The 24,213-nt window shown below is 43.5% G+C and overlaps 1 protein-coding gene across 9 annotated transcripts in view; it reads right to left on the bottom strand.

The window, feature by feature from the left end:
- PTPN13 (protein tyrosine phosphatase non-receptor type 13) overlaps window positions 1–24,213 on the bottom strand; it is a 981,974-nt gene that overhangs the window by 380,608 nt on the left and 577,153 nt on the right. For all 9 annotated transcript variants that reach the window (XM_086961883.1, XM_086961888.1, XM_086961886.1 and 6 more), the window contains one exon: window positions 13,133–13,605. In XM_086961883.1, coding sequence (XP_086818009.1) covers window positions 13,133–13,605 — 473 coding nt within the window. The remainder of the gene's footprint in view (window positions 1–13,132; window positions 13,606–24,213) is intronic.

Here is a 24,213-nt window from a genome sequence, read left to right as displayed (position 1 = left end):
TCACTGGCTTCCCATGGCAGCCTGGATGAAATTCAAAACTATTACCATCGCCCATCGTGCCCTGCATGGTCTTGGGCCAGCTTATCTCCGAAAGCGTTTCTCTCTTTACGTCCCAGGGAGACCGCTACACTCCTCCGCTCTTCTTCTGGTAAAAGTGCCTGGTTTCTTCCGGCACAGGCTTGGTGCCTGTTCCCTCGCCAATATGGCAGCTCAGGCATGGAACGCCCTTTCGTTTGTGCTTCGCAATATAAAAGATCCTGTGGCTTTTAAAAAATTGTTAAAAACTTAACTCTTTGTTTAGTGCAGACGAGCTTCTTAGTCCCTCTGTGCTCGCGCCGGGACACTCCTTGGAGTAGCTGTGTGCGTTAGAAAATTATATACATAACATAAAGCTGGGGTTCCTGCATGCAGACACTCCAGCTAGCAGTGATCTAACATCCCTCGCGGAGTGTCCAACTCGAGACTAGGACGGGGTCCCATATTCTCTCATTCTCAGGTAATGGGGTTGACTAGATCATAGAGGGATTCTTGTCATAACACCTACATAGATTCTAGGTAAATGTTGGTACATCTAGTTAGGGAGGCATCGTAGGAGTAGACACTTTTTATCAGGTATTTTATGCACTTCTATATATTCATGATTCCTGCAAAACTGTAGAACTGTAACATCCCTTCACTTTCGGAGTACCGGTAATCATATATCTCTGCTACTGTCTAATGGTTGTTACAGTCCATCTATTCTACAGTAGAATAACAACTGTTCAATAAATTCTCATTGACAAAACGCCCAGTATGTTTATTCTGTGTATCTCTGAGACCAACTAAGTGAGCACGGGTGACTGAGCAAAAGGTAGTATATTGTTTCCACGATTCTGAGGGATTAGTGTTGTCATGTTCTGAGGTTGCCAAAAACCGATTCTCTCCCCAATAAGAGGAGATTCTAGTGGCACTGTGATATAGTTGATACAGACAGGTTAACATACCCGCTGCGGGTGCACAGAACCAGTCTGCCACCAATCCCACAGTTTATGTTATCCAAACGCGTAGATCCTGTATATGGTATATAGGAACTACACAACAAAATTTTTCAAAATTCAAGATGGCAGTTCAAAAAGGTCTCTTACAGGATCATTTTTAAATCACACAGAGGAAAGGGGCTCCGGAACATTGGCATAAGTCATCTGGGTGGTGGGGAAGGCCTGTCAGGGGCTTGATGATGAGAGATTCCATCATATGAAAAAGAAAAAGTACACTAGAAAATCAAGGCTTTAATTCTACATTAGACTCTTACAGGACAAATATGTTGAGAGCCATAAAGACCTAAACAGGCCGAAGTGGAACAAGTAAAACTCTAAATAAACTCACTTTTTTACCACAAGGCTTAAATACACTGTTATCTGGGCTGCAATGACATCACTATGAATCCTGAGGAAAAGAGGGAGATTATTAGCTGCATTCTTAAAGTAATGAGATTAATACTCTGTAATACCAGAGCAATTTGTGAGGATGGATCGTTTATCTACTGACAAGCCCTCAAGATGTTTCAAGAACAAATGCTCCCTTTTACAAGAACCAGTACGGCTCTGAGGGGGGGACAAAATGAACAAAAATACTGCATACCTGCCTACTCTTAGAGACAACGGATGACCCCTACTCGGTGAAGACATTTCTAAAGAGAAAACTGCATCCTCTATATCGACCTGCCGCACAATAAATCCCTTTAGAGAACAGCTTTACTGGTGAGATGGTGAGTTTTATAAACTTGGCAAAGCATAGCCAAGTCTTACCCAGGAAGGAATGTATTCACTGCTACTGCTACCATCTGATAGTGCACCTCAAAGTCAATATGTATAACATCCTTACCAACAGATTTAAATGGGTAATATCCAGTCTCATTCGTAAAGCCCAAGTTGGAGATCATGAAATCACTTACTAACATTTGTCCTCTTTCTGTGGCATACCAGAGAATCTGTGGAAGACATGGTTGCCCACTCATTGATGTAGACAATGGTTTGGATAGTGTAGAATGGGGATACCTTTTTTATATCCTAGAGAGGGCGGGTCTGTTTAATTACAAACATGTGCTGACTGTACAAATACACCGACTTCATAGATAAGTTGCACGGGCAGGTGTCCGCAAAGCTTCAGGTTCGAGGGGCCATGAAACAGGCTGTTTCCCTTTTAATACTACTGTTTTTTTGGGGATACCAGTTGGTGGTTTATGTAAATCGGATGTATACATTTGTCTGTGGTTTTAAAAAGGTTTTATTCCATGAGAATTTGTGACAGTGGTGTGGCGCACTGAGAAGTGTTCTCCTGTGGGCAATACTTCTATGTTGTGGTACCTTGAGAACAGGAAGGACCCCAGGAATAACAAGTTACTTACTTTCGGTAACACTCTATCTAGTAGAGACTCACTCTAGCTCCAGAGTCCTCACATTTTGAATATCCCCCAGAGGTCAAACTGGATCGGGAAACTTTTCCATGCTACTGATTCTCGCTGAAGGTGTTACTGTACCGCACCATAAGTGACAAGCGTAGCCCATTTAGCTGTCTCTCTAACACACTGTTAGTTGCTTTCAAGACCTTATGAGCCTTCAGACACGGAGTCCCAAAAGTAAATTGAAAGATCAGTGTGCAGATTCCTAGATCTTATTAATAGTTTGAGTCCAATCATAGAACGGGGAGGATGGGATGGTCGGTGAGGAATCTAGGGCTAAATCGAGTCTATTTGGCCAATGTGGAGCATCGTCACAACTTTCGGTAGAAAGGATGCCCTAGTTCGTAGAACTAGTTTATCGGGGGAAGACTGTGGTGCTCGGTGGATGAACACAGAGCCTGACGCTCACACTCACTCTGTGCCGAGGTGATGGAAAGCAGAATCACACTTTTGATGGTGAGAAGCAGTAAAGGACAGCAGCAGCAGAGTGGTTCAAATGGAGTACACATATGTGGTGCAGCCCTTTCAAAAAGAGCATCACAATCGGTGATTTAAACAAAGATGGCTGATCAGGCAACCGTAAAGATAACTCCTATCAGTGACCAGAGCAAGTTCTTGCCGAGTGAGAGACAGAACAAATAACAAATCATCAGATAGTTTGGACTGGAGAGGTTCAATCTGGCGATTGCTGCACCAGACCACAAGTTTATCGCAATGACAGGCATATACAGTTTTCGTCGAGGGATGCTAGGCTGCCAAGAAGACATCAACTACCTCCGTAGGAAAGTCGAAGCTGTTCAGCTGTCCCTGCTCAATCTCCATGCATGAAGGCGGAGCTTGCAGAGGCCGGGATGAAGCACCTGACCTTTCTGCTGCAACACCAGATTTTCCTGGAGGGCAGCCTGATCGGAGGGCAAATGCTGAAGCCCAGAAGCTCTGGATACCATACTCTTTGTACCCAGTAGTATGACTTGCTCCGGTCTGTCGGGATCTTCTTGAGAACTCATAGCAGGAGTGGTATTGGTGGATGGTATACATGAAGGTAGTGGTGAAACAAGCTGCAGAATCAGCAGACTTCAGGATATGGAGTGCGACTGCAGGACCCGCCCACGTGATTCAGCAGGAGAGTAGGTATGGTGCAAAGGAGCAGAACTCTGCTTCGACGACTTATGTTTTTTGTGTTTACCTGAGGGTTTGGAGTGTGTTGAAGATCGGCCTCTAGAGCCGCTCTGTTGACTCTGGGAAGGGGCTCAAGTTTTGGACTTGGAGCGGTCCCAGTACTGCATCATGTCCTTGGCGAGAAAGTGGCCTTCGGGTTCATAAATGCACAATCTCTGCAGATCAGCAGATCTTGGATTCATGGCTCGACCCCAGATAACACAGGGAAATCTGGTGGGGATCTCTCACATAAATCTGTGTGCAACAGACCTTGCAGGGTTTTAAACCTGTCATATTAGTGGGCGACATCCCTTGCATATAGAGAGAAATGTGGAAAAAAATCAAAAAACAGTCTCTGAGAGCTGAGAGAAACTCAAGATCCACATATAGATGCGTGAAAAGAAAAGAACTGAAGTCAGAACACAGGAGTGGAGCCTCCACAGGGTCTGAACATCATTTCCGGAATAGAACAGCATCAGTGCAAAGCCGCATGACACCACCTTCTGGCGTGAAGAGGTACTATCGAGCAATTTTTGGATCCAGGCTGACGCCTGGGGAATATTCTTCTGGGTAACATTACACCATTCCCAACATGGCTGACTTGTTTGGTTCAGCCAAGTGTTTCACTTCTGTTATCACTGTTCTTTTCCTTAATCCTTGGGCCACTGCTATTGCATTATTCAGGTTTGTTTTTTGTATCTTAACTATTAACACCTTGGCTGCTAGGTGTTTTCCCCTCCTGTGCTGCAGGAACTAATTTTCCCATTGTTCATGACGAGCTCAGCTCGTCATCAGCACAGCTCAACCGTGCATCATGACGAGCTGAGCTCGTCATCAGCATCAAAAGGGTTAATATTATGTAAGATACCTTCCACTTGTTATTCTCACTCATCTTTTTTTCCCCATTGGGGCAATCGCATTTCATTAATGGCTATTCGTCCTCCCTCTATATTTACAGAGGGGTCATTCAATGGTTCCATACTCCTTTTGGGTAATGGCAGCCACAGTAAGAATTCTAGCGGCAAAACTTCCCCTGACTTCCCTCTAAGGACCGTCCTCAGTGGATCTTTTTGCTGCGCATGACCCTACTGGGTGGGTATTTTCGAAGTGACAACGGAGTGTCAATGTAGGTATTTTAACTGTGAGGCTTATATGGTATGGCTCACAATGATTCTACATTCACTCTCAGCTAGTAAGCTCAGCTGCTCCCTTCAGTTAGAGTACAGGTTATACAACCTCTAACAAAAATGATATTGGTGAATTTATTTTTAAACTCTGCCAGTACAACTCTGTTCCCTTCAGCAATTTCTTGACTTATTGTTATGGTTTTTCTGTTCTAGTAAGGTCATAGCCACAGCTCTTAAATATCGCAGTATGCTTTCCCACTGTGTGTCAATCGTATGCAAATCTCACTTTAATCATTACTAGGATTTAATTCCTTGTTCCTTCTTACTATTTTTCAGCACACAAGACTTCTGGCATTCTAATAAGTACCTTTACATGTATACGTCTATTGTTAACCTTTCCTTGTGATCAACACATCCAATTAATAATAATTTTAATCCCTGCATTTCCTATCACCATCTTATCTCTTGGCCGGTCTACTCATCCCCTCAGTCCTGATGAAGCTCCTCAATCTACTCAGGGTCAAAACATTGTTAACAAAATTCCCAACGAGCCACTACCTCAAGAATTTTCAGTAAAATGCATACTGTGAAGAATACCGTATTTAGTGGCCCTATTGGAGCTGGTCTTTGTACACATTTATTCACTATATGTACCATGAGTGTGCACCAAGCAAATTAACTATGCCTGTCAATTTTCTGTTTTATTGCTGATTAAACCGCTACTTCTACCACTTGAAGTACACCAATTTGTTTGTTGTATTCAACTTTGCTTATGTGTTGATATTGATACAGAAACCATTATCACCTTTTCTACTGTGTTTACCCCAGGTTCCTTTTCACTCTAGGATATTCCTTTTTATACAGTATACTCAGATCTAGCATCAGGCAAAAATGTCCTAGATGGTCATACCACATGGTATCCAACTGTCCTGATTTCATGTTTCCGACTGTGGCATGCATCCTCATGGCTTGGGGCTAGCGCGTGTTTGTGTGTTACCAATATTCTTGGAAATAAAATGAAGCAAGTTACTTTTTTTTGTTCGTTTTTTCCATTTAAAGCATTTCTAAAAACAGACCGTCCCATTCAAACAACCTTCCAGTATCTAATGCCTGGGATTTTCCTGTCGCCTGCATTGCTGCCTGCTCTGGTGATTCTTGCCTTCTGCCTGAACTGCATCTTTCCCCGTGGTGGTGAAGACACCTGGTGGGACGTGATCTTACGGTCCACGGTGCTTTTGTAAACATCCCCACTGTCGGCGCCAACACTCTGGGAGAGGACTCTATCTCCCAGAATGCAACCACCTTGGCCCAGCTGCCCCGAGTGAGGGGAGGCGCGGTCACCGCGCTTAAAGACCTGCCTTTCCCCCGGCGGCGCGGGTTTCCCTATCACCTGCGTTACTGCCTGCTCCGGTGATTCTTGCCTTCTGCCTGGACTGCATCTTTCCCCGTGGTGGTGAAGACACCCTGGTGGGACGTGATCCCAGGGTCCACACTGCTTTTGTAAATATCCCCACTGTCGGCACCAACACTCTGGGAGAGGACTCTATCTCCCAGAGTGTAACCACCTTGGCCCAGCTGCCGCGAGTGAGGGGGAGGTGTGGTCACCACGCTTAAAGCGCTGCCTCTCCACCCATGGTGCAGGACGCCCGCGGGACGCAGCCCGGACGAAGCCCGGACCAGGGGGGACCCGTCAGAGACTGGCAGAGGGTGGGCTCAGCCCCACCATTAACATCTGGGACTCGAGGTATATTACGACTACTCGAAGGTTTTGGTGGGAATATCCTGTGTCCTATTTTTTTAATGTTTTTTTAAGCAGTTTAGCCTTGGGCGATGAGTAAATGCAAGTTTGTTACAGGGCAGGGGGTTGTGGGCACTCTAGATGCCTTTCTCCTGAGAGCAGAATCAGCCTTGATACACGAGATAGAGCTTACAGAATGTAGGCTCTCACTAGAACCCCAGGTACCACAAAATAAACCCACTCACGATAGGTCTCCTATTCCTTCCTTACATTTCAATAAGGATAAAACCCCATTCCCCTGCAAATTCTAGTGTGGACACGGAGACAGGCTGTTCCTCCTCCTCCATAGTAATAAGTGTAAGAAACAGCTCACCTAGAACAACTAGGGGTCAGAAAGCTGCTACATGCTGTAAGAATAGTGAGGAACCACCCTCTAAGAAGAGGAAGGGTAAGGGCACACAAAGACAAAGTCAAAAAGCAAAAGCCACAAGACCATAAACTAGAAATATTGATAAAGGTTCCAGTAATGGGTCCCGTTCAACACGATTGCCACCCGCATTAGCCAGCTCCCTACCTCCTGTACAGGAGGATGTGTTTTGGAAAAAGCTTGAGGTAATGGTAACTGCATTATTAGATCCTCTAGCCCAAAAACTAGCCTCAATCAAGGACAGGCTGATTAAATTGGAGGGGTCTGTCATTAATATTACATTAGGAGGTCACAACACCGACGGAGAGGGGCATGCCACACTCAGTAGGGGTACCAGGGGAAACAGCTTAGCAACTATTAACACGGCAGTTGCACCATCCAGTTTGCACGCTAACATGACTGGGGCACAAGCTTAGACCCAACCCCCAACGTTAAGAGCTCTGCCCAACACCTTAAATCAGCCAAGGCAATAATTGCAATCTGATGGCTCACACCTGCGGAATAGTATGAGCCCCACACCCCGAATGTCTTACATACAGCGGCAGGAGGTACGATAGATGGACCAAGGACAAACAGACCTGAACCTATACTTAGTGACCATCAGGGTTTTCATAGGGATAGAAATCTTAACCTACACCTTCCTCCCGAAGTTACTGCATATTCGGTAGTCCTGGCAAACATCCCGCCTCTTCCACACAACATCGTTGAGCATTGGTCAGCTCAAAGGACTAAGTCACTTCACATGCTGTCGGTTATGACTGGGCTGACTAATGTACTCTTGTCTGAGTTTAAGGTGCGCAGAATACCATGGGTAGGTAAGTCAAGCAAGACACTAGCAGGTGAGGTCATAACTTTTAGATCTCCCAGACTATTTCATTCCATTCTCGACATGGCAGAGAACCCGTTTATCTCCTCCCAGAGCATTAATATACTGCCCCTGGGATACTTCTACCAACCTCCACGACCTCTGAGACTTTACTCTGTCGGAAAACCGATCATAAGAAGTGAGTGGCCCAGACATAATATTTCACTGAGCAACCTTCACGCCATCCTTGGCTCCCTTGTAGCCCAAGATTGACTGACCTCCTCCTTAAGATTCTCCTTATGCACTGAGGGGAGTGCAAATAGACATCAGAGTACTAATAGATATCGGAGTACTAAGGGATATAATAATAAAAACAGGATATCCCTGGTTCAACCAACTCCTCCTATTACGGAGACTCAGGTTACAGCTAGTACACGTCTAACCTTGACGATTCTTAATGATCCTATAGTTGCTATTTATCTAGTAGAATCAACATATCTGTGAAAGTAGACCAACCAGTCCAGTAGGTCCATTAACCATCCACCCTGAAGCAGAGGGAACGTTATGTGGTTTAGCCTCCTGCAACGTTGCTGGTTTACTGTTCAAATTGACAAACCCCCTATTTGGGGATTTCGTATTGAGTCACTATATAATGTGTTTTCAAGAAACATGGGCAAAGGAGGTATTACATATTAACAGTTTAAAAACATTCCTTACCCAAGCTATAGAAGGCAGGAGCGAAAGAGATAAAGGGGGACTTGAGACTTACATATCCAATACGCTAGCAGTGAAGAACGTAGAGCTGCTGAGTGAGGAACCCTACTACCAATTTGTTTTTTCCATGTTAAGGCAAACCACACGATTTTATTGATAAATTTTTATAATAATATTCCCCCAGATAAGTACACAGTACTCTAACACTATTACTTAACAAGCTGCAGGCCCTGTTGAGTAAAACTCACATGGACATGATGGTGATAATGGCAGGGGTTTTCAATTGTAGGTTATGTCAAAGCAAGGATGGAAAAACCTGTGGCGTTTTACCGGACGACTGCATTAGCAACACTTATTTCTGCCACTCTGTTCTGGGGGATTCGTACAATAACCTGATTTTTAGCATGATTTTGGGCTTTGCTAATGAATTAACTAATAAAACTGCACTATTGCCATGTACTTACAATGGAAGGGGCTGTCATTCTATCATTGACTATATTCTGGTATCGAACAGCCATGCCCATAGATTAATCTCTTTTTATGTGGATGAGATTGCATTGAGTGACCACTTCCCACTCTGCCTCTCAGTTCAAATTCTTAGTAGCGGGCCCCATAGGCAAGATGCAATTGGACGGGTCCTATCCGACAATGTTATTGATAAAATAAATGGATATAGTCTTCGCTGGTTGATGGAGAACCCTGCAGAGTTTACCAAAAAACAAGTGTAGACCAGCATTTGATACCTGTCTGAGTGAGGCGGTTACCCCCGTTAGTATAATTTCCTCCTTCCAGGTTAATACAACGGCCATTAAAGAGTTGCTGTCTGTATGAGCAAAGAATAAAAGAAAACCCTGTGGCTGGTTTAACTCGAAGTGCACATAGGCATATTCCCAACTAAAATAGGAACTGCATAAGTTCACCAAAAATGCTGCAAAAATAATAACGGTGAGAGCAGAATATAGGGCGGCCATGAAGGAAAGAAAAACAACATTAAGAAATGAAGTGTAGGAATCTCTCAATGAAGCCTCCAAAAGTGGTGATAGTCTGGCATTCTGGAGGGCTGTAAAAGCACCCTTCCTGAATTCCGGGGGAGGGCCATCAATAGAAGCTGCTATATCTGAGAAGCAGCGGATAACTACTTCTCAGGAGTATAGAATTTAGGGGCACATGCATCAACCTATTTAGGAAGTGCAAACGGTGCGAATCGGTAAATTCGGCCGTTTGCACTTCCTAAATATGTGTTTGGGATGCATCAAGCATTTTTGAGTAATTCGGTATTTTTACCGAATTCCAAAAATGCGATTGCTTATAAGGAATTGCAAATTTGCGATTCCTTAAAAGCTATGCAGCATTTAAAAAAAAATTGCGAGTATTCAAATTGGAAGTGCAAATTACCACGAGGTTCAACCTTGTGGTAATTTGCGAAATTGTTTAAAAATGCTTAAAAATGCATTTTTTAAACTGTCCAGTTACAGACACACATGTCCTTAGGACATGTGTGTGTGAAACATGCACTTTCAAATGCATTTCAGGGGTGCAGGGGGGGGGTCCTTTGGACCCCCCCCCTGCACCCATGAAATTTTCTAAGTGCCACTCGCAATTTGCTACTGCCTTCCAATTGACTACATTGATTCCTATGGGCCTCTAGGCCCATAGGAATCAATGTAATGCCATTCCTTAATTGCACTTCGCAATTAAGGAATCGCAATTTCCGAAAATTAAGAAATCCTAAAAACTTTTAGGATTTCTTGATGCATAGCATTTTGCATTTCCTAAATAGCGATTCCTTAATTTTCGCTATTTAAGAAATGCAAAATCCTAGATTGATGCATGTGGGGGTTAGCCTCCAACCAAGCTGCTCATAGTGGAAACTCCCATAAGGTAACCTTCAGTTATCCTACGACCGAGTATTCCGATCTCTGGATGAGGTGACACATGCGCCTGCTGCGAGTGCGGGGGGGGCAAGGGGTTCCCATCGACCTTGTGAAATCTAACAACGAACTCTGGAGGACAACTGTTACCCAGGTCTTAATGGCCAGCTGCCTTGCCCCATTCCCCATAACATGGGTTGAATCTACCATTGTTCCGATTTTTAAAAAGGGGGACCTTCAGGATTCGAGATGTTACAGAACCCATCTCTTTGCTAGATTCTATAACCAAAGTAGCGGGCCAAATCATATTGGAACGCTTACAAGATTGAGCTGAAGACAATAATATTCTGTCCGATATCCAATATGGCTTCCACGAAGGACTGGGAAACGTGGAGCAAAGTATAAACGTAGCCATTTTAGTTGGGAAGTATACACAGGTGAAGAGAGGTAGACTGTTTCTAGAGTTTGTAGATCTTACTGCCGCTTTTGATTCAGTGAGACATAGTGAGTTGTGGGTCATTCTTTAACAGATAGGGGTGGATACCCAAATCATTAATTTCCTTAAACGCCTATGTTGCGAAGCTAAGGGATGAGTGTGCTTCGAGTAGCAGGTGAATACATCGCCCCTTTCCCTATTAACCCTTTAAGCGCTGCCGTCGGCCAATGGCCGACGGCAGCGCTACCTCGCCAGTGCTGCCGTCGGCCATTGGCCGACGGCATTCCACCCGCGATCAAAAAAGTGCCGCACCGCGGCGGGAATTACCGCCGCGGTAAACGGGTTAGAAGAGGAGTCAGGCAAGGGTGCGTCCTGGCTCCTTTTCTTTTTAACCTCTACATAAAAGGCCTGTACGATGCACTGAGAAAGGATAATAAAGATTTTTCACAAATAGCGGCACGCCCTATTCCTGCTCTTCTCTACGTCGACGATGTGGTCCTAATGTCTTGCACTCAAGTGGGTTTACAGCGGGTCTTAAATAGTTTAACCAAATATATGGGTTACCTGGACCTTAAAGTAAATACCACAAAAACATATATAATGAGGTGTGGGCCAGGGAGCCACAAATGTAGGGACATGTTTCTGGAAGGCCAAAGAATAGAGCATACAAATAGATTTGCTTACTTGGGCATACTTTTTGACCGCAATGACACATGGCCATAGCCATTGCGGCAAAGAAACTTGCTTTTGTAGGATCCACTACGGCCTTCGCTAATTTTGCGAGGAAACCTGGGAAAAGACCTCCATCAGAATTAATACACATTTACAAAGCTAAAAGCATCTCAGCAGCTGTGTATGGGGCAGGTGTATGGGGATTTGCGGACACCCAACCCTTACAAACTGTGGAAAACAGCTTTCGGAGATACAAATTAACGGCCCCTAGTAGTCTATCTGCGTATGTCTGCCACTATGAGTTGGGGCTTCCTTATATTGCAGATATGATAAAGATGGAGCCTATTCTCCTTTGACATCGGTTGTGGAAAAAACCCAATACTAAATTAAATCAGGATATTCTAGCAGACTGCCTACAATGTGAAAAAGCCTTAGTGATCTCATGGTTGAGGTTTATCAGAAATGTTATGTTCGATATCAGACATTTGGAATATTACACTAACCCACAGTCCATGCAATCTATTAGTAGAAAGGAGCTAAAGAAAGAGGGTCTTCTTGACCTAGAGTCCATAAGATTAGCAGGAGAAAGCTTAAAGTCCACTGTTATGCACAATCAATTGGTTTTTAACTTCTTTTAGTATTCAGTCTTACTTGTTATTTGTACCTGGTGGTTAAGATAGGTTTTTGCTAACGTGTTTAAGATGTAGTATCTTCCACAGGCTTGTGAGTTTTCCGGTTGTTAATGATTGGTCTCGAGAACTAAGCCTGTGCCCATGTGATAATCACTCAAAACAATCCACAATTCATGTGACCCTTTTTTGTAAATTTTATAGTAACTTAAGGAAAGTCTGGATTGTCTGGTGTTTTAGCTTCTGGACGATATACACAGGGTTTGGAGAGTAGGAATGTTTCTCAAAAAAAGTATATAGCCACAGGAAATGCATTACATATTAATCATGGAATTTAGCAAGATTGGTTTCATTGTGAAATTTTATTGTAAATTGGCACTGTATATGATATTTTTATTCTATCTCACTTATGAATTGTCTTTTAATATATCTACTTTTATGATTGTCTCAAAAAGCAATCGAATAAAGTCTTTTTGAATTGAATTGAAGTTTCAGTCTCTGACCATTATGGAGAGACTGCAGTGGAAAAAAGGAATCCCTGCTGTGTCACGCCTGATGGCTCATGTCGTCTGACAGGACACATGTAGACTGTATACTTAAGCTAATTAATATTTCTAAGTTCACTGAAGATTGAGAGCCATGCCGGGTGTCCAGTGTATATTTTACAGCTGATCGCATATATCCTCAGCTGACAGACAAAAAAGAGGAACTGAAGCGACAGAGCTTGTACATTCATTTGCTGATAGAATTACTGACCGAGGAGCAGGTCGATAATATAAGTTATTTTATTTTGCTTTCTGTCCTGTTTTGATTTAGATTAGGAGGGCTGATTAATGTTATTGACTGACTCTTTGGTCAATAATGTTACAAACTACGTTAATGGATATACTGAAACTGAAAGTAATATTACACACAGTTATACTGTAGAGGACAAAAATTGTCTATTGTGAGTATCTTACAAATGTTGTGTAGAATTTCCAAAATATAAACACAAATGTTTCTAACAGAAACTAAGATCATTAACTGTAAATATTCCTAACTCAAATAGTAGAAAAACAATCAAAAAAATATTTTTACATATGGAGTCAGGGAAAGATTTCAAAAAGTAACTATGCCTTTTTCATAGAGTGGTGCTCCAGGCTGCTTGAGTAGGTTGCTTCATCCATGTCTGAATCTCCTCGGTCTGAGTACTCCATTGAGTCTGTGGAGGAAAGCCCAGATCTTTTCCCTTTGGATCGGTTACTTTCTGATAAAGCTTTCTTTCTTTCATCAGTCCTTCTAATGTCAAATGGTGAAGCTTTGCTTTGCAGCGCTGTAATATGCGTCCGATCATTTATGTGGTTGCCAGTAAGGCCATTCATGAGGCTCTGTGAAAGGCTGGCACTTTCTGTCCGAGAATCCTGTGAACTCAAGCTTCCCTCCCGCTGACCAGCAGACAACTTAGAAGAACCCCCAGATACTGGCCGCTGGTAGCCCACAACCCGGTGGTGCTCTTCAAAAGAAGATTCAGCATCATTGTTTTGAGTGGATAATCTTCTTGAGTAGCCTTTTGTGCCGTTTTGGAGATGTACTGGTACAGAAGGCACTTCTAAAAAATAAAATAATAATAATTAATAGTTAGCAAAAGATCTAAGTTGCAGAATATAAAAACTACACTTGGCCACTTCTTGAATATGGTGTGTTGTAACTTCTTAAATCCTATTGTATTGATAAAATCATATCTTTAAGATAAACCATAGAGTACAAACAAGAAGTTATTAATCTGTGAATAAAAGTTTGCAGACTTTCTTCAATAAATGTTACAAATTACAAAAATGCTAAGCAAAGGCAGCGTTTTGGATTGATGAGACTCCATATAAAGCAACAAATACACTCTTAGAGCCACCCATTTATAGATGCTTGGGAGTCTCCACAATTTAATCATGACATGAAACAGCATAGATAAAGAGTAACTTGGCAGGCTCTCTTGGGCGCTGCAACAATAAGTCCTGCTGCAGGGCTGGCCATCATCAACTCATACACCTTGGTCTTTAAAAAGCATGACGCATGATGCATGACACACAGGCCATAAAGCATGTCCTTCAACTGCAAGGAAAATAATTTTGAAGGCAGAGCACAATTGACAGCAAATCATTTTTTAATCAACATTTAAGGATAACTTCTCTTTCCTGTAATGAAGTTCATTGCCACCAACCATGTTACTGCCATTGGGGAACTTAGGGTTAAATTCAGCTAAGATAATTTCAGATCAAAAAATGAATGCATTTGTTAGTCAAACGTTCATTTTAAACTGCCCTGAAGATAAGTTAGTAAATGAAAACCATTCATGCATGACAATACACTGAAAAAAGGAAAGACTAAAAGGAGTAGTCGGAGGATGAGAGAGAACATCACAACAGGAAGGATTGATGAGAAGTTGATTTAAAAGAAGGGAAACTTTGCCAGAGGAAATTGAAAGAGATTAACAAAAATAAAAAAATTCAATGGCCTGAAAAATCGGTGAAGTGTATTTTTGCAGTTAAAAAAGTGTGTACTAAACACACCCTAAATGTACTACAATTAAAAACATATAGAAGAACGTAAAAGAATTTCCTAAGACCCTTTAAATAAAGTTTTACAAGTGGGCATTCTTAGAGACATTTTAATCTTCACCACCTTGCACTTACCTCACTGCAAAACAAAAAACCGAGCTCCGCTGTAGTCAGGCGTTGAAGTACAGCTGGGTTGTACTCGACAGCCCAGCTGGGACACCAATGATGAAGCATGCCACCAACTAGGTTGGTGGGTGAGAGGTCTTACAAATCCATTGGATGTCTGTACTCTCCAACATCATATTGAGTCGATGTAAGTGGCAACACTTACCTATGGGTTCGTCCACGGTGTTCGTAGTATAATTTGTTTTGGGAAGAGGACGTAACCCCCCTCATACTTTCCTCACTCTTCTGTTTTCCAAACACCAAACAAGATGTCAGTTGCTGTAACAAATCCATTGAAAATACACAACGAGCAGAGGAGAGTGTTTTCTAATTTATTTCTGTGTTCCCCGTTGATGAGATAGGGTTGTTCAAGGGCAGGGCTCAGAGGTGTAGCATGTAGACAGTTAAGAGAAAGTAACTAGCCATTTCTGAAGACTGTTCCACCCACTGCCCTTTTGGCATGGCACTGACAATGGTAATGGCTTGAATTGACAGGCCACTCCCCACAAAAGCTAGCTCACTTCCCTCCTGCTCCTATAAGAGTGATCTAGCTCAAATGCCGTGACAGTGGCTAGCTGAAATGAAAGGCCTATGTGTGGATTCAGAAAACTCTGCTGCATCATGTGCTTTTTTCCTTACCCGCCATATGTTTTCCTCTAAGAAAATCTGTTAGTCTACAGGAGGTAATCCATATAGATTTTAAACCTGGTCTTTCGTCAGCACCGGAATGCTCTGCTGACTAGTGGCTCATCCAAAGCGTTCTCCCAATGTTAGTAAAGGAAATTACTGTCTCCTCCTTCCAGGCCACAAGGTGAGGTGGTCTTAGCGATTACAATTCAGTGGCATACTCCTGGCGGAAAAGTCTTCCTACCTCTTCTTCTCTGTAAAGGTCTATCAATTCCATGATAACTGGGGTTCCTTGCATATCCTCAGATGTCCAACATGTGACTAGCAAGTATATTTAGTTTACATGTGTGTTTGAATAATGGGGTCAAAGGGAGACACTGCCCTCAGCAAGCTGAGTTTTGCCCAGATGAACATGACACCCTGTATGTCACTGTGCTTAGCACTTCTTCCCTGAAACATGTTCTGCCTGTGGGGTGAGATGATGTGGCTAGAGAAAAATTGGGCTGTTTGCCAGTTAAGAAAGGACTGAATTAAAAATTGCCTGCCTTGTTTGTAAAACTTTCGATAAGACTGGGCTGTCTTTCCTCGCATAGTTGATTATTTCATATTGTCCAGCTATAACACTGTGATCCAGTCCTGCTTTAATGACAGCAGTGCGTAAGATTAATTGAGCTCAGGCCAGCAGAGGCTCTTTCCGATTGGCTCATGCTAGAACTTGGAACAGTCTGCCATTGAAAATCCAAGTAATCCGAATAGATTTTTTTTGAAGTGGTCTGGGTCAATCTTTTGCGGAAGCCTTAGTACTATTCCTCCCTTTTCAAGGGAGCATTTTGCCTGTAGGTTGATGTATGGTATGAGTAACTTTTTCTTCTCTCTCTCTTTTTGATGCCTGTTTTAGGTGGTATTTATTGCACTGACTGTTCATTAGGACTGGCCTAGCAGCAGGATGCCTCAATAAATGAGTGAATAATAATACAATCGTTGATAATATTATTAATATTAATAATAATATATTTTCGTTGGTTCAGAGCAGATCCTTCTGGTATCATTAAAACCATCTCTGCAATGGTGGCTGTTATCTAGCAATGATGGCCTTTTGCTGGGCTCGTTCTGGGGACCACGTTGGTTTGGCCTTGGCTTAATTGCAGCAGATGCCCATTAAAAACGAATTTAAAGGACAAAGACGTATTTTCCTTGTCTGAGCGAAGTACTAACGTTTTGAATAAAGCAGAACCATGGTTAGCCCAGGTTTCCTCGCTTCCTATCATGAACACCAAAGTTGGATAAATAGTATGTGTAGGAAAGGGTCCCTTTTTGACCTGGTCCCCCCACTTTTTGTCTGGTATCTGATGCACTGTTGGCACAAGTGTACTGGGTTCCCGCTATCCTGGTCCCCAGTGCCGGATCTCTTTGCCTAAAACTGCACAATACTTCCCCCAATTGACAATACATCTAGCACCCCAGTAAGTCCCTAGTAGACGGTACCTCTAGTACCTAGGAGAAGAGGGTAAAGAGGGTCCCTAAGGGCTGCAGCATGTATTGTGCCATCTCAAGTGACCCAATCAACACACTCATGCAAGCTGTCATCGCAGGTTGAGTGGCATGGTGCAGAGAAAAGTGAAGATACAACACGTGTGCCATGCCGGCATACACTGCATTCAGTATAGGTAAGTTATCACTACAGCAGGCCTTACAGCCCTAAGGCAGGGTGCACTCTACTACATGTGTGGACATACCTGCATGAACAGCGTTGCCCTGTGATGTCTAAGCTGATTCTTAGATATTACAAGTGAACAGGGAAGCCATTTTAGGTACATGTGCTGGACACTGGTAATCACGAGTTCTCCAGCTAAATCCAGTATTTGTAATTGTAAAGCGCACAATTAACCAAGGGTGTCAAGGCGGGAAGATTAAGTGAGCTATTGCCCAGAGTCACATGGTGCTGGGCTAACCTGCCGCTGGCACTGGGGATGGAACCGTGAACCCCGTGGTCCGGAGTCAGGCACCCTGGCCGCTTCGCCACACCTCTTCGACCTACATGATGGCTTCACTGAAACTAGAGATGTTTGATATCAAACATCTCATATTAATACGCCCACACTGATTCCAGTCATGGATTTAGTAATACATGCACCTAGAGGGCACCTTAGAGGTGCCACTGAAAACCTACCAACTACCTGTGTACTGGCTGAATGGTATAGACGAGTCTGCCACCACAGACAGGTTTCTGACCCTCCTACAGGTGAAAGCTCACACTCTAGGAGGGCAGAAACAATGCTTGCTCCGCCTTGAAGTGTTGTCACCTCTTCCAAGCAGGATGGCTAAGTAATCAGCATATCAAGGCAGGAGACTTCAACTGCCTCTGCCACCTTTGATATGCGGCTCAGGCTTTCTCCAGATAAGGAAAACACAAATTCCCTGACCTGAGCCCATTTTGAACCAGTACAGGTGGGAAAATTAGCTAGTCCAGAAGCGTGTTAAAATGAACTAGTCAGGAAGCGTGTTCCCTATCGGGCTAGTACCACCCCTAAGGTGGGCTACATGATGTGAGCATGAAAACAAGAATTCCACCATCTTTGTTTTTGGTGGAATTATACTCACTGGGCCAATCGTTATGCATACTTCTACCAGGAATTGGTCATTTATAGGGTGTAAACACCCTAAAGGTAAGTAGCCTATTGGATATTACCTGTCACTCCCCTTGATGCCACTAAATTGAGCATTTAGGGGCACCCCATTAATCCAGGAAGTTGGATTTCAATGGATCCAGAAGATGAGAACAAAGAAGCGCCGCAAGAGACCAACAGAAGACTGTTGTGGAATTTTGGCGCCAAACCCCGCCTGCCTGCACCATTCTTGGCAATTGCCACTGAGTGACTCATCTTGCAGCTGAGCAACTACCAAGAACACCTGGTACACTGCCAGTCCTCTGCAAATTGCCAGCAATCTCCTATGGAGTTGAGGAGCTACTCCCCTGCAGTTTGCAGGCACCAAAGAAGCAGAGTACGGTTTAATATGTTGCTACTTCTGGCTAGCCGGATGCAGCAGCCCCCCAGGAAGAGGTATGTGCACTCCTGAAGGTCAGATCTGCCCCCCTACACCAGGACCGGCTGGAACCGCACAACACCAATACCCATGATACTGGACCCATAGCTGCAACCAAGGCCCATTTAAGTCCAGTTGGGACTCTTAACAGCACCGAGACAGAGCAGCCATCGAGGGATGTCAGCACAGCAGAGACCCACTTCCAGAGTGGCCCAGCTGTCCTGATTTTGCGACCTCAACTGGCAAGATCGACAACCTCGAGCAGACTGTTGCCTGTCTATCTACTGGCCAGCCGAGAGCCCCAGCCCAGGTACCAACAAACTGATGAGTCCCCTTGCCTCCAGGACCATTGGGACTCAAGCCCCCATTCGGAACTCCAGGACTTGTCCCCAAGTCCCCCTCTGCTGTCTGTTTCTAGGTGGTCCCCCTTCCTTCCATTGGCATAACGCGCTAAGATACCAACCCGGCCAGCACCTCTGCATCCAGACATCCCAGGGCAGGTAACGAGTAACTGCTGGTGGTACTTTGCACCTTGAACCCCTATGACTAGGCTGTGGGGTTTTAGGTTTAAACCTACAATAACTGATAAAAGCCCACTGAAAGAAAAATAGCCCTCACCAGTGAAAACATATAAACACTGAAAAAACACCTGCACAACCACAAACTAAATGCCATGCAAAGAAAGGAAAAAGAAAGTGAAAGAGTCATTTTGTTCTTACTGAAGAGGTCAATAAAATGTAACTTTGTTATACAAGCTAGTAGTAAGAAAGACTGGCCAACATTATTCTGCTTGAGTTTTGTTCTTTAGGGATGCCACTAAAATATTTTCTTCTTCCTTTAATTTTTTTTATTTTTTTATGGCCTTTGGTCTAAAGATGCAGGGTTAAGTTTCACGTTTTAGGTTTAGTTTAATTATTTTATAAACAGTAGAGAATCAGGACATATCAAACTCACATTTCATATTTTGGCTGCATTTGATTCTTTCACTGATCGGTAAAACGGCTAATTTCATAAAAATCTTTCCTAATATGTGTCATCACATTTACCCACAGAGAATGGGTAAAAACCCTTAATACTTCAGACCATAGTTTCTAGTGGGACAGTATTGATAGTAAGTGAATTGCCAACACCTCAGGCTTTAAACATTAAATGCAAGGTATAGTGACAAGTATATATATCACCAAGCATCTGGGATAGTGGTGAAAACGTGACACCAGACTTTCGGAAAACATGGAACGCAGTGTCATGCTCTCCAAAAAAGGTTCTTTCCAAGTTCAACAAAGATTGGAGTGATATTGTTTGTATTTGTAGTGATTCATCTACGTATATAAAAAATTTGTATGATTACCTGTCAAAATTGATACCCGAGCTGAAGTGATTCCCTGTAGGAGATCCCTGCCACTTGTTAGATGGTATGCTGAAAGCATCTTTACAATCTTCAGAGTTAATGAGGGATGCTATTGACTTTTTAGTCCATTCTGATGCACTGTTTTCTTATGCCCAGGAACTAAAACGCAAATATTTATCAATTTGTGCTTTATGTGGCATCAAAGAAAGAGTCATCCCAACTGTGTCCCTTAGCTGACGGTTCTCAGCCCAAGGGGCTATGAATGCTGAGAGGGCCTTTTCACAGAAGTTTACATGGGAAGGAAAGCACGAGCGCACATGACCAAAGACTCACTGAAGAAGTATTGTATGGTGTACTACAATAAGATTAATTTGCAAAAATCTCTTTGGACCTCATATACGCTATACGTACACTGTCTATATACCATGTTTTTTCAGTGCAGAAAGCAAGCAATGATAAAAGCAAAACGTTCCATAAAAACTGGAGAAACACTTTTTCTGTTGTTTTTAGTGGCGTGAAAATGTGTAACCACTGATAACAACAGTTTTTTAAGATATTGAAAATACTGAAAAAACCCCACCAGAATTTACCAAAAATAGAAACTGAAAACAGGACAGCCTACCTATGACCTAAAGTCCTGAAGGAGACCCCCAGAAACCAACCGTAACTAACTGCATGCAACAAATGCATTTTTTCGCATAGGAAGAACTGCTGCGTAAAGACTCATTTAAGTGAAATGGTTCCTTACCTGTGAAATTCAATATTTTAAAAAGTACTTACTTGATAATGTTCTTGGTATCAAAATTTATATAAAAATTTGACTTATTGTTCTAAGTTGGTCTTGGACTTTTTCTTGAGTGTGTGTCTCAGTGTTATTTCCTCTTTGAGTACATCAAATGCTTAGCACTACCCTCTGATAAGCCTGCTCGCCCACACTACCACAAAAGAGAGCATTGAGTGTTATCATTAAGGGTTGCCTGGACTCTTTACACAGTGTACATCGTTTTGGACCACTATATAAAGAGACAGCTTCCTAAGGAATTGTTAAATAAGACATTAACTTGTATTTGGCTTGGACATGGCGGAGACTATTCACATCAGTATAGTCAGACACATTTTGAGAGGGTGCTACAAGAGGATGACATTAACCATACTGCTGGAGTTTTACAGAAGCTGGTATCTACGTTCAATTCTGCAATCTGAAAACAACACCTAGTGTCCCGCTTACTATATTTTTTCTGCTCATCCAGTGACCTGCTATCAAGAGTCCACTTGCGCGCAGGAGAATGTGACTGGTGAGGGCTGGAGTGCAAAACCGGAGCCATATTGCCATTGGTTGCCTGTTCATTAAATGAATGCACCATGCTGGAGCAGTTTGATGGAGGCACGACAACTGTGCATGCATTGAACATGCAGTGCACAAAGGCGTCACTGTGTTGCCATCTGGACAGAAGGACAGAATTCAGGGGGCAGGTCACTCTGTTCCTCCCAAGAACAAATGAGTAGCTCACTGCAAATAGCTGGTGAGGCAGCTCGCTCTTTGTGTGCCAAGAAAAATTAATACCACTTAGAATCTTTCACAAACGTGTTTTAACATGCTGACTTGCATCTCAAGAACCTCCATCAGCAGTAAGCGACAACAATTGGAAGCAAAGCTTTGCTAACATTTTACCTTTTTCTATATAAACTCAAAAGGCAGACCTCTGCATCAAGTAACTAGTTGCCATGTATACAGCAGCAGAGAACTAAGGAATGAAGAGATAGTTTCTGCGAAACGTTCAAAAAAGTGATGGATGGAGTGCTTAAATTAATCACAGCCACTGGTAATTACTTGCGGCGGCATACTAGTCCATCGCTATTCTACAGAACTTGCCATCTCAGTTTGGACCCAGCCATATGCAGATCGATCGCAACCCTGCTTCAATGGGAACAGCCCAGCCTAAACTGCCAGGTCATCCCTGAAATGAACACAAGTAACCCAAGACCGATTTTGCCCTTAATAAGGCTCATCTGTCAGATATAGCTTGGTTTGATTGGCACACTGTGTAGGGCATTCACGTCTAGTCGTGACTGTCCAACTCTTGGCATCCGACTGAAGCATCCAAGCCTCAGTGGGACAGGTACACCCAGACAACTCAAAATAAAGAAAGGTTTTAAAGAATCTGCAAACAAAAAATGATGTTCTTTAAACTCAGATTCAAGTGGAAGTTCATTCTAGGGCAAGGGGGAGAGGGTCTCAGTAAAAAACTGTTCATAGAATTCCTGCTCAAACATCTCTTCGGTCCATCTTGTTTCTTCCTCAGTAATCAAATCTGATTTCCTGGTATTAGGGGGGCACCTAAATACTCAATTTAGGGGAGTGAAGGGTAGTAGCCAATGGGCTACCTACCCATGGGGACACTACATCCCCTAGATGACCACTTTCTGTAGGGAGTGGGCATTACCCTGCCCAACAGTTCCTAATTTCACCAGAACCAAGATGGTGAAATTCTAAGTTTCATGTTCACTTCATGTAGTCCACCCTCAGGATACACTAGCCTGGAGGTGCAACACGCCTCCTTGCATAGCTAATTTCCCACCTCTCCTTGTGCCAAATGGGCCACAGGTCAGGGTGTGGCATCCTCCAGGTCTGGGGGAACCCAGGCTCGCATATTAAAGGTTAAATGCTCTTCGAAGCTCCCTGCCTCCACATGCTGAATTAAAAGCCATCCTGCTGGAGGAGGTGTATTGTTTCAGACCTCTGAGAGCGGCGGGGCTCTCAACTCATAGGGGGGGGTGGTCAGAAACTTGTCTGTGGTGGCAGGCTGGACAGGACCAGTCATCCAGCTCACTAGAGGAATAGTAGAGTCCAGGGGGTACCGCTAAGGTATCTTCTGGGTGCATGTATTAATAAATACACAACTGGAATCAGTGTGGGTTTAATAATACGAGGTGTTTGATACCAAACATCATATGTTTCAGTGAAGTCATTATGTAGCTGGGTAACTCGTTTTGATCAGTGCCCAGTACATACCTTAAGATGGCTTTCCTGTAATGCACCCTGACTTAGGGATCCAAGGCCTGCTGTAGGGGTGATTTACTTCTATTGAATACAGTGATTTTGGCATGCCACACAGGAGTGTGCAATGTGATGTTATCACTCAAGGTTTAAACCATGCCACAAAGTCTGAAATGGAATTCTGCAGGGATCTTGTGTGTGGGTCCCTTAGGGTGGCATAAGATGCAATGCTGCCCTTAGGGACTCTCTTCAGTGCCCATGTCCTCAGAGTCAAAAATAACCTTACGAGGACAGGGGCTTGCTCTACCAATCCCAAGGTACTCTTCTAGTGGGTTGTGTGTTCGAGCAGCCATAGGCTAATCAGACATCGGCAAATATACACAATAGTCAATAAATTATGCACAGAACTCAATAATGGCATCCATCCCAATTTATAAAAATAACACGTATTGTTATATATGTTTGGGCACCAGAATCAATACAATCAGGTAAGTACATTTTGCATGGGAAATCATTTTCAGTATAAAAAGTTGTCACAGTGCATTTTTCTGAAGCTGCAATGTTATACTATGGGAGGTAAAAACAGTACATCATTGAGGGGATATGCGATGTTACATCGCATGCGGTACAATGCATGGGATTACAGCGCGGTTGTTACAACGACTGTGTTGTTACAACGCGTACTATTAAATCGCAAGTCATTTCTACAACTTGCTGTAGGGGGGGGCGCTGCACTTAGGAATAGTATAATTTACTATTCCAACTCCAGCATGCGCAACAGTGGGGAAAGTGTTGGAATAGCAAATTATACTATTCCTTAGTTTAGAGCGCCACCTACAGCAAGTCATAGAAACGCCTTGCGTTGTAATGGCTAGCGTTGTAACAACGCGGCCATTGTAAAGACCGCGTTCTAATCGCATGAGTTGTACCGCATGCAATATAAACCCTTCTTCCCTCACTGAGGTACAGTACAGCGACTGACAAGACCAATTTCCTGGATGTAAGGTGAGAATAGGGCAAGCACCAGCAAGTCTCCTCCAGTGGCACTAGGGGGCCCGACGCAGGAGGCAATACAGTGTTGGGTGCTCAATGTTGGTCAATTGGGATTGGTCTGTGAAAAAAGAGGCTGCAGGTTTGGACTGGGAGGGCAGCCAGGCTAAACCAACAGGGGGGCACAGGCCTCAAGATGCCTAGGGATGTCGGGACACCTTTGGTCCTCTTCTACACGGGCCAGGGGTGAAGGGTACAGCAGTGTCCTTTGGTGTTGGGTCTTTGTCACCGGGTGTGGTCACAGTAGAGGGAGCCTGCAAACAGAGGCTGCAGGTGACGTTGAGACGTCCACAGTGGGGACACCCAAGATGGGCGTCAAGTCGATGGTCTGGGGACCATGTTGTCACAGTTGTCCCACTTTAGCTCAGTCTAAGCGCCTCAGGCGAAGGGGTGCTTTCCATCACAGGCTTTTCTCAGTCTTGGCAGCCTCAC

The sequence above is a fragment of the Lissotriton vulgaris genome, chromosome 3_1 (genome assembly GCF_964263255.1).
Source record: "Lissotriton vulgaris chromosome 3_1, aLisVul1.2, whole genome shotgun sequence".
Lineage (NCBI taxonomy): Eukaryota > Metazoa > Chordata > Amphibia > Caudata > Salamandridae > Lissotriton > Lissotriton vulgaris.
Note: the sequence above shows the minus strand (reverse complement) of the source record. Positions and strands in the feature narration are given on the sequence as shown.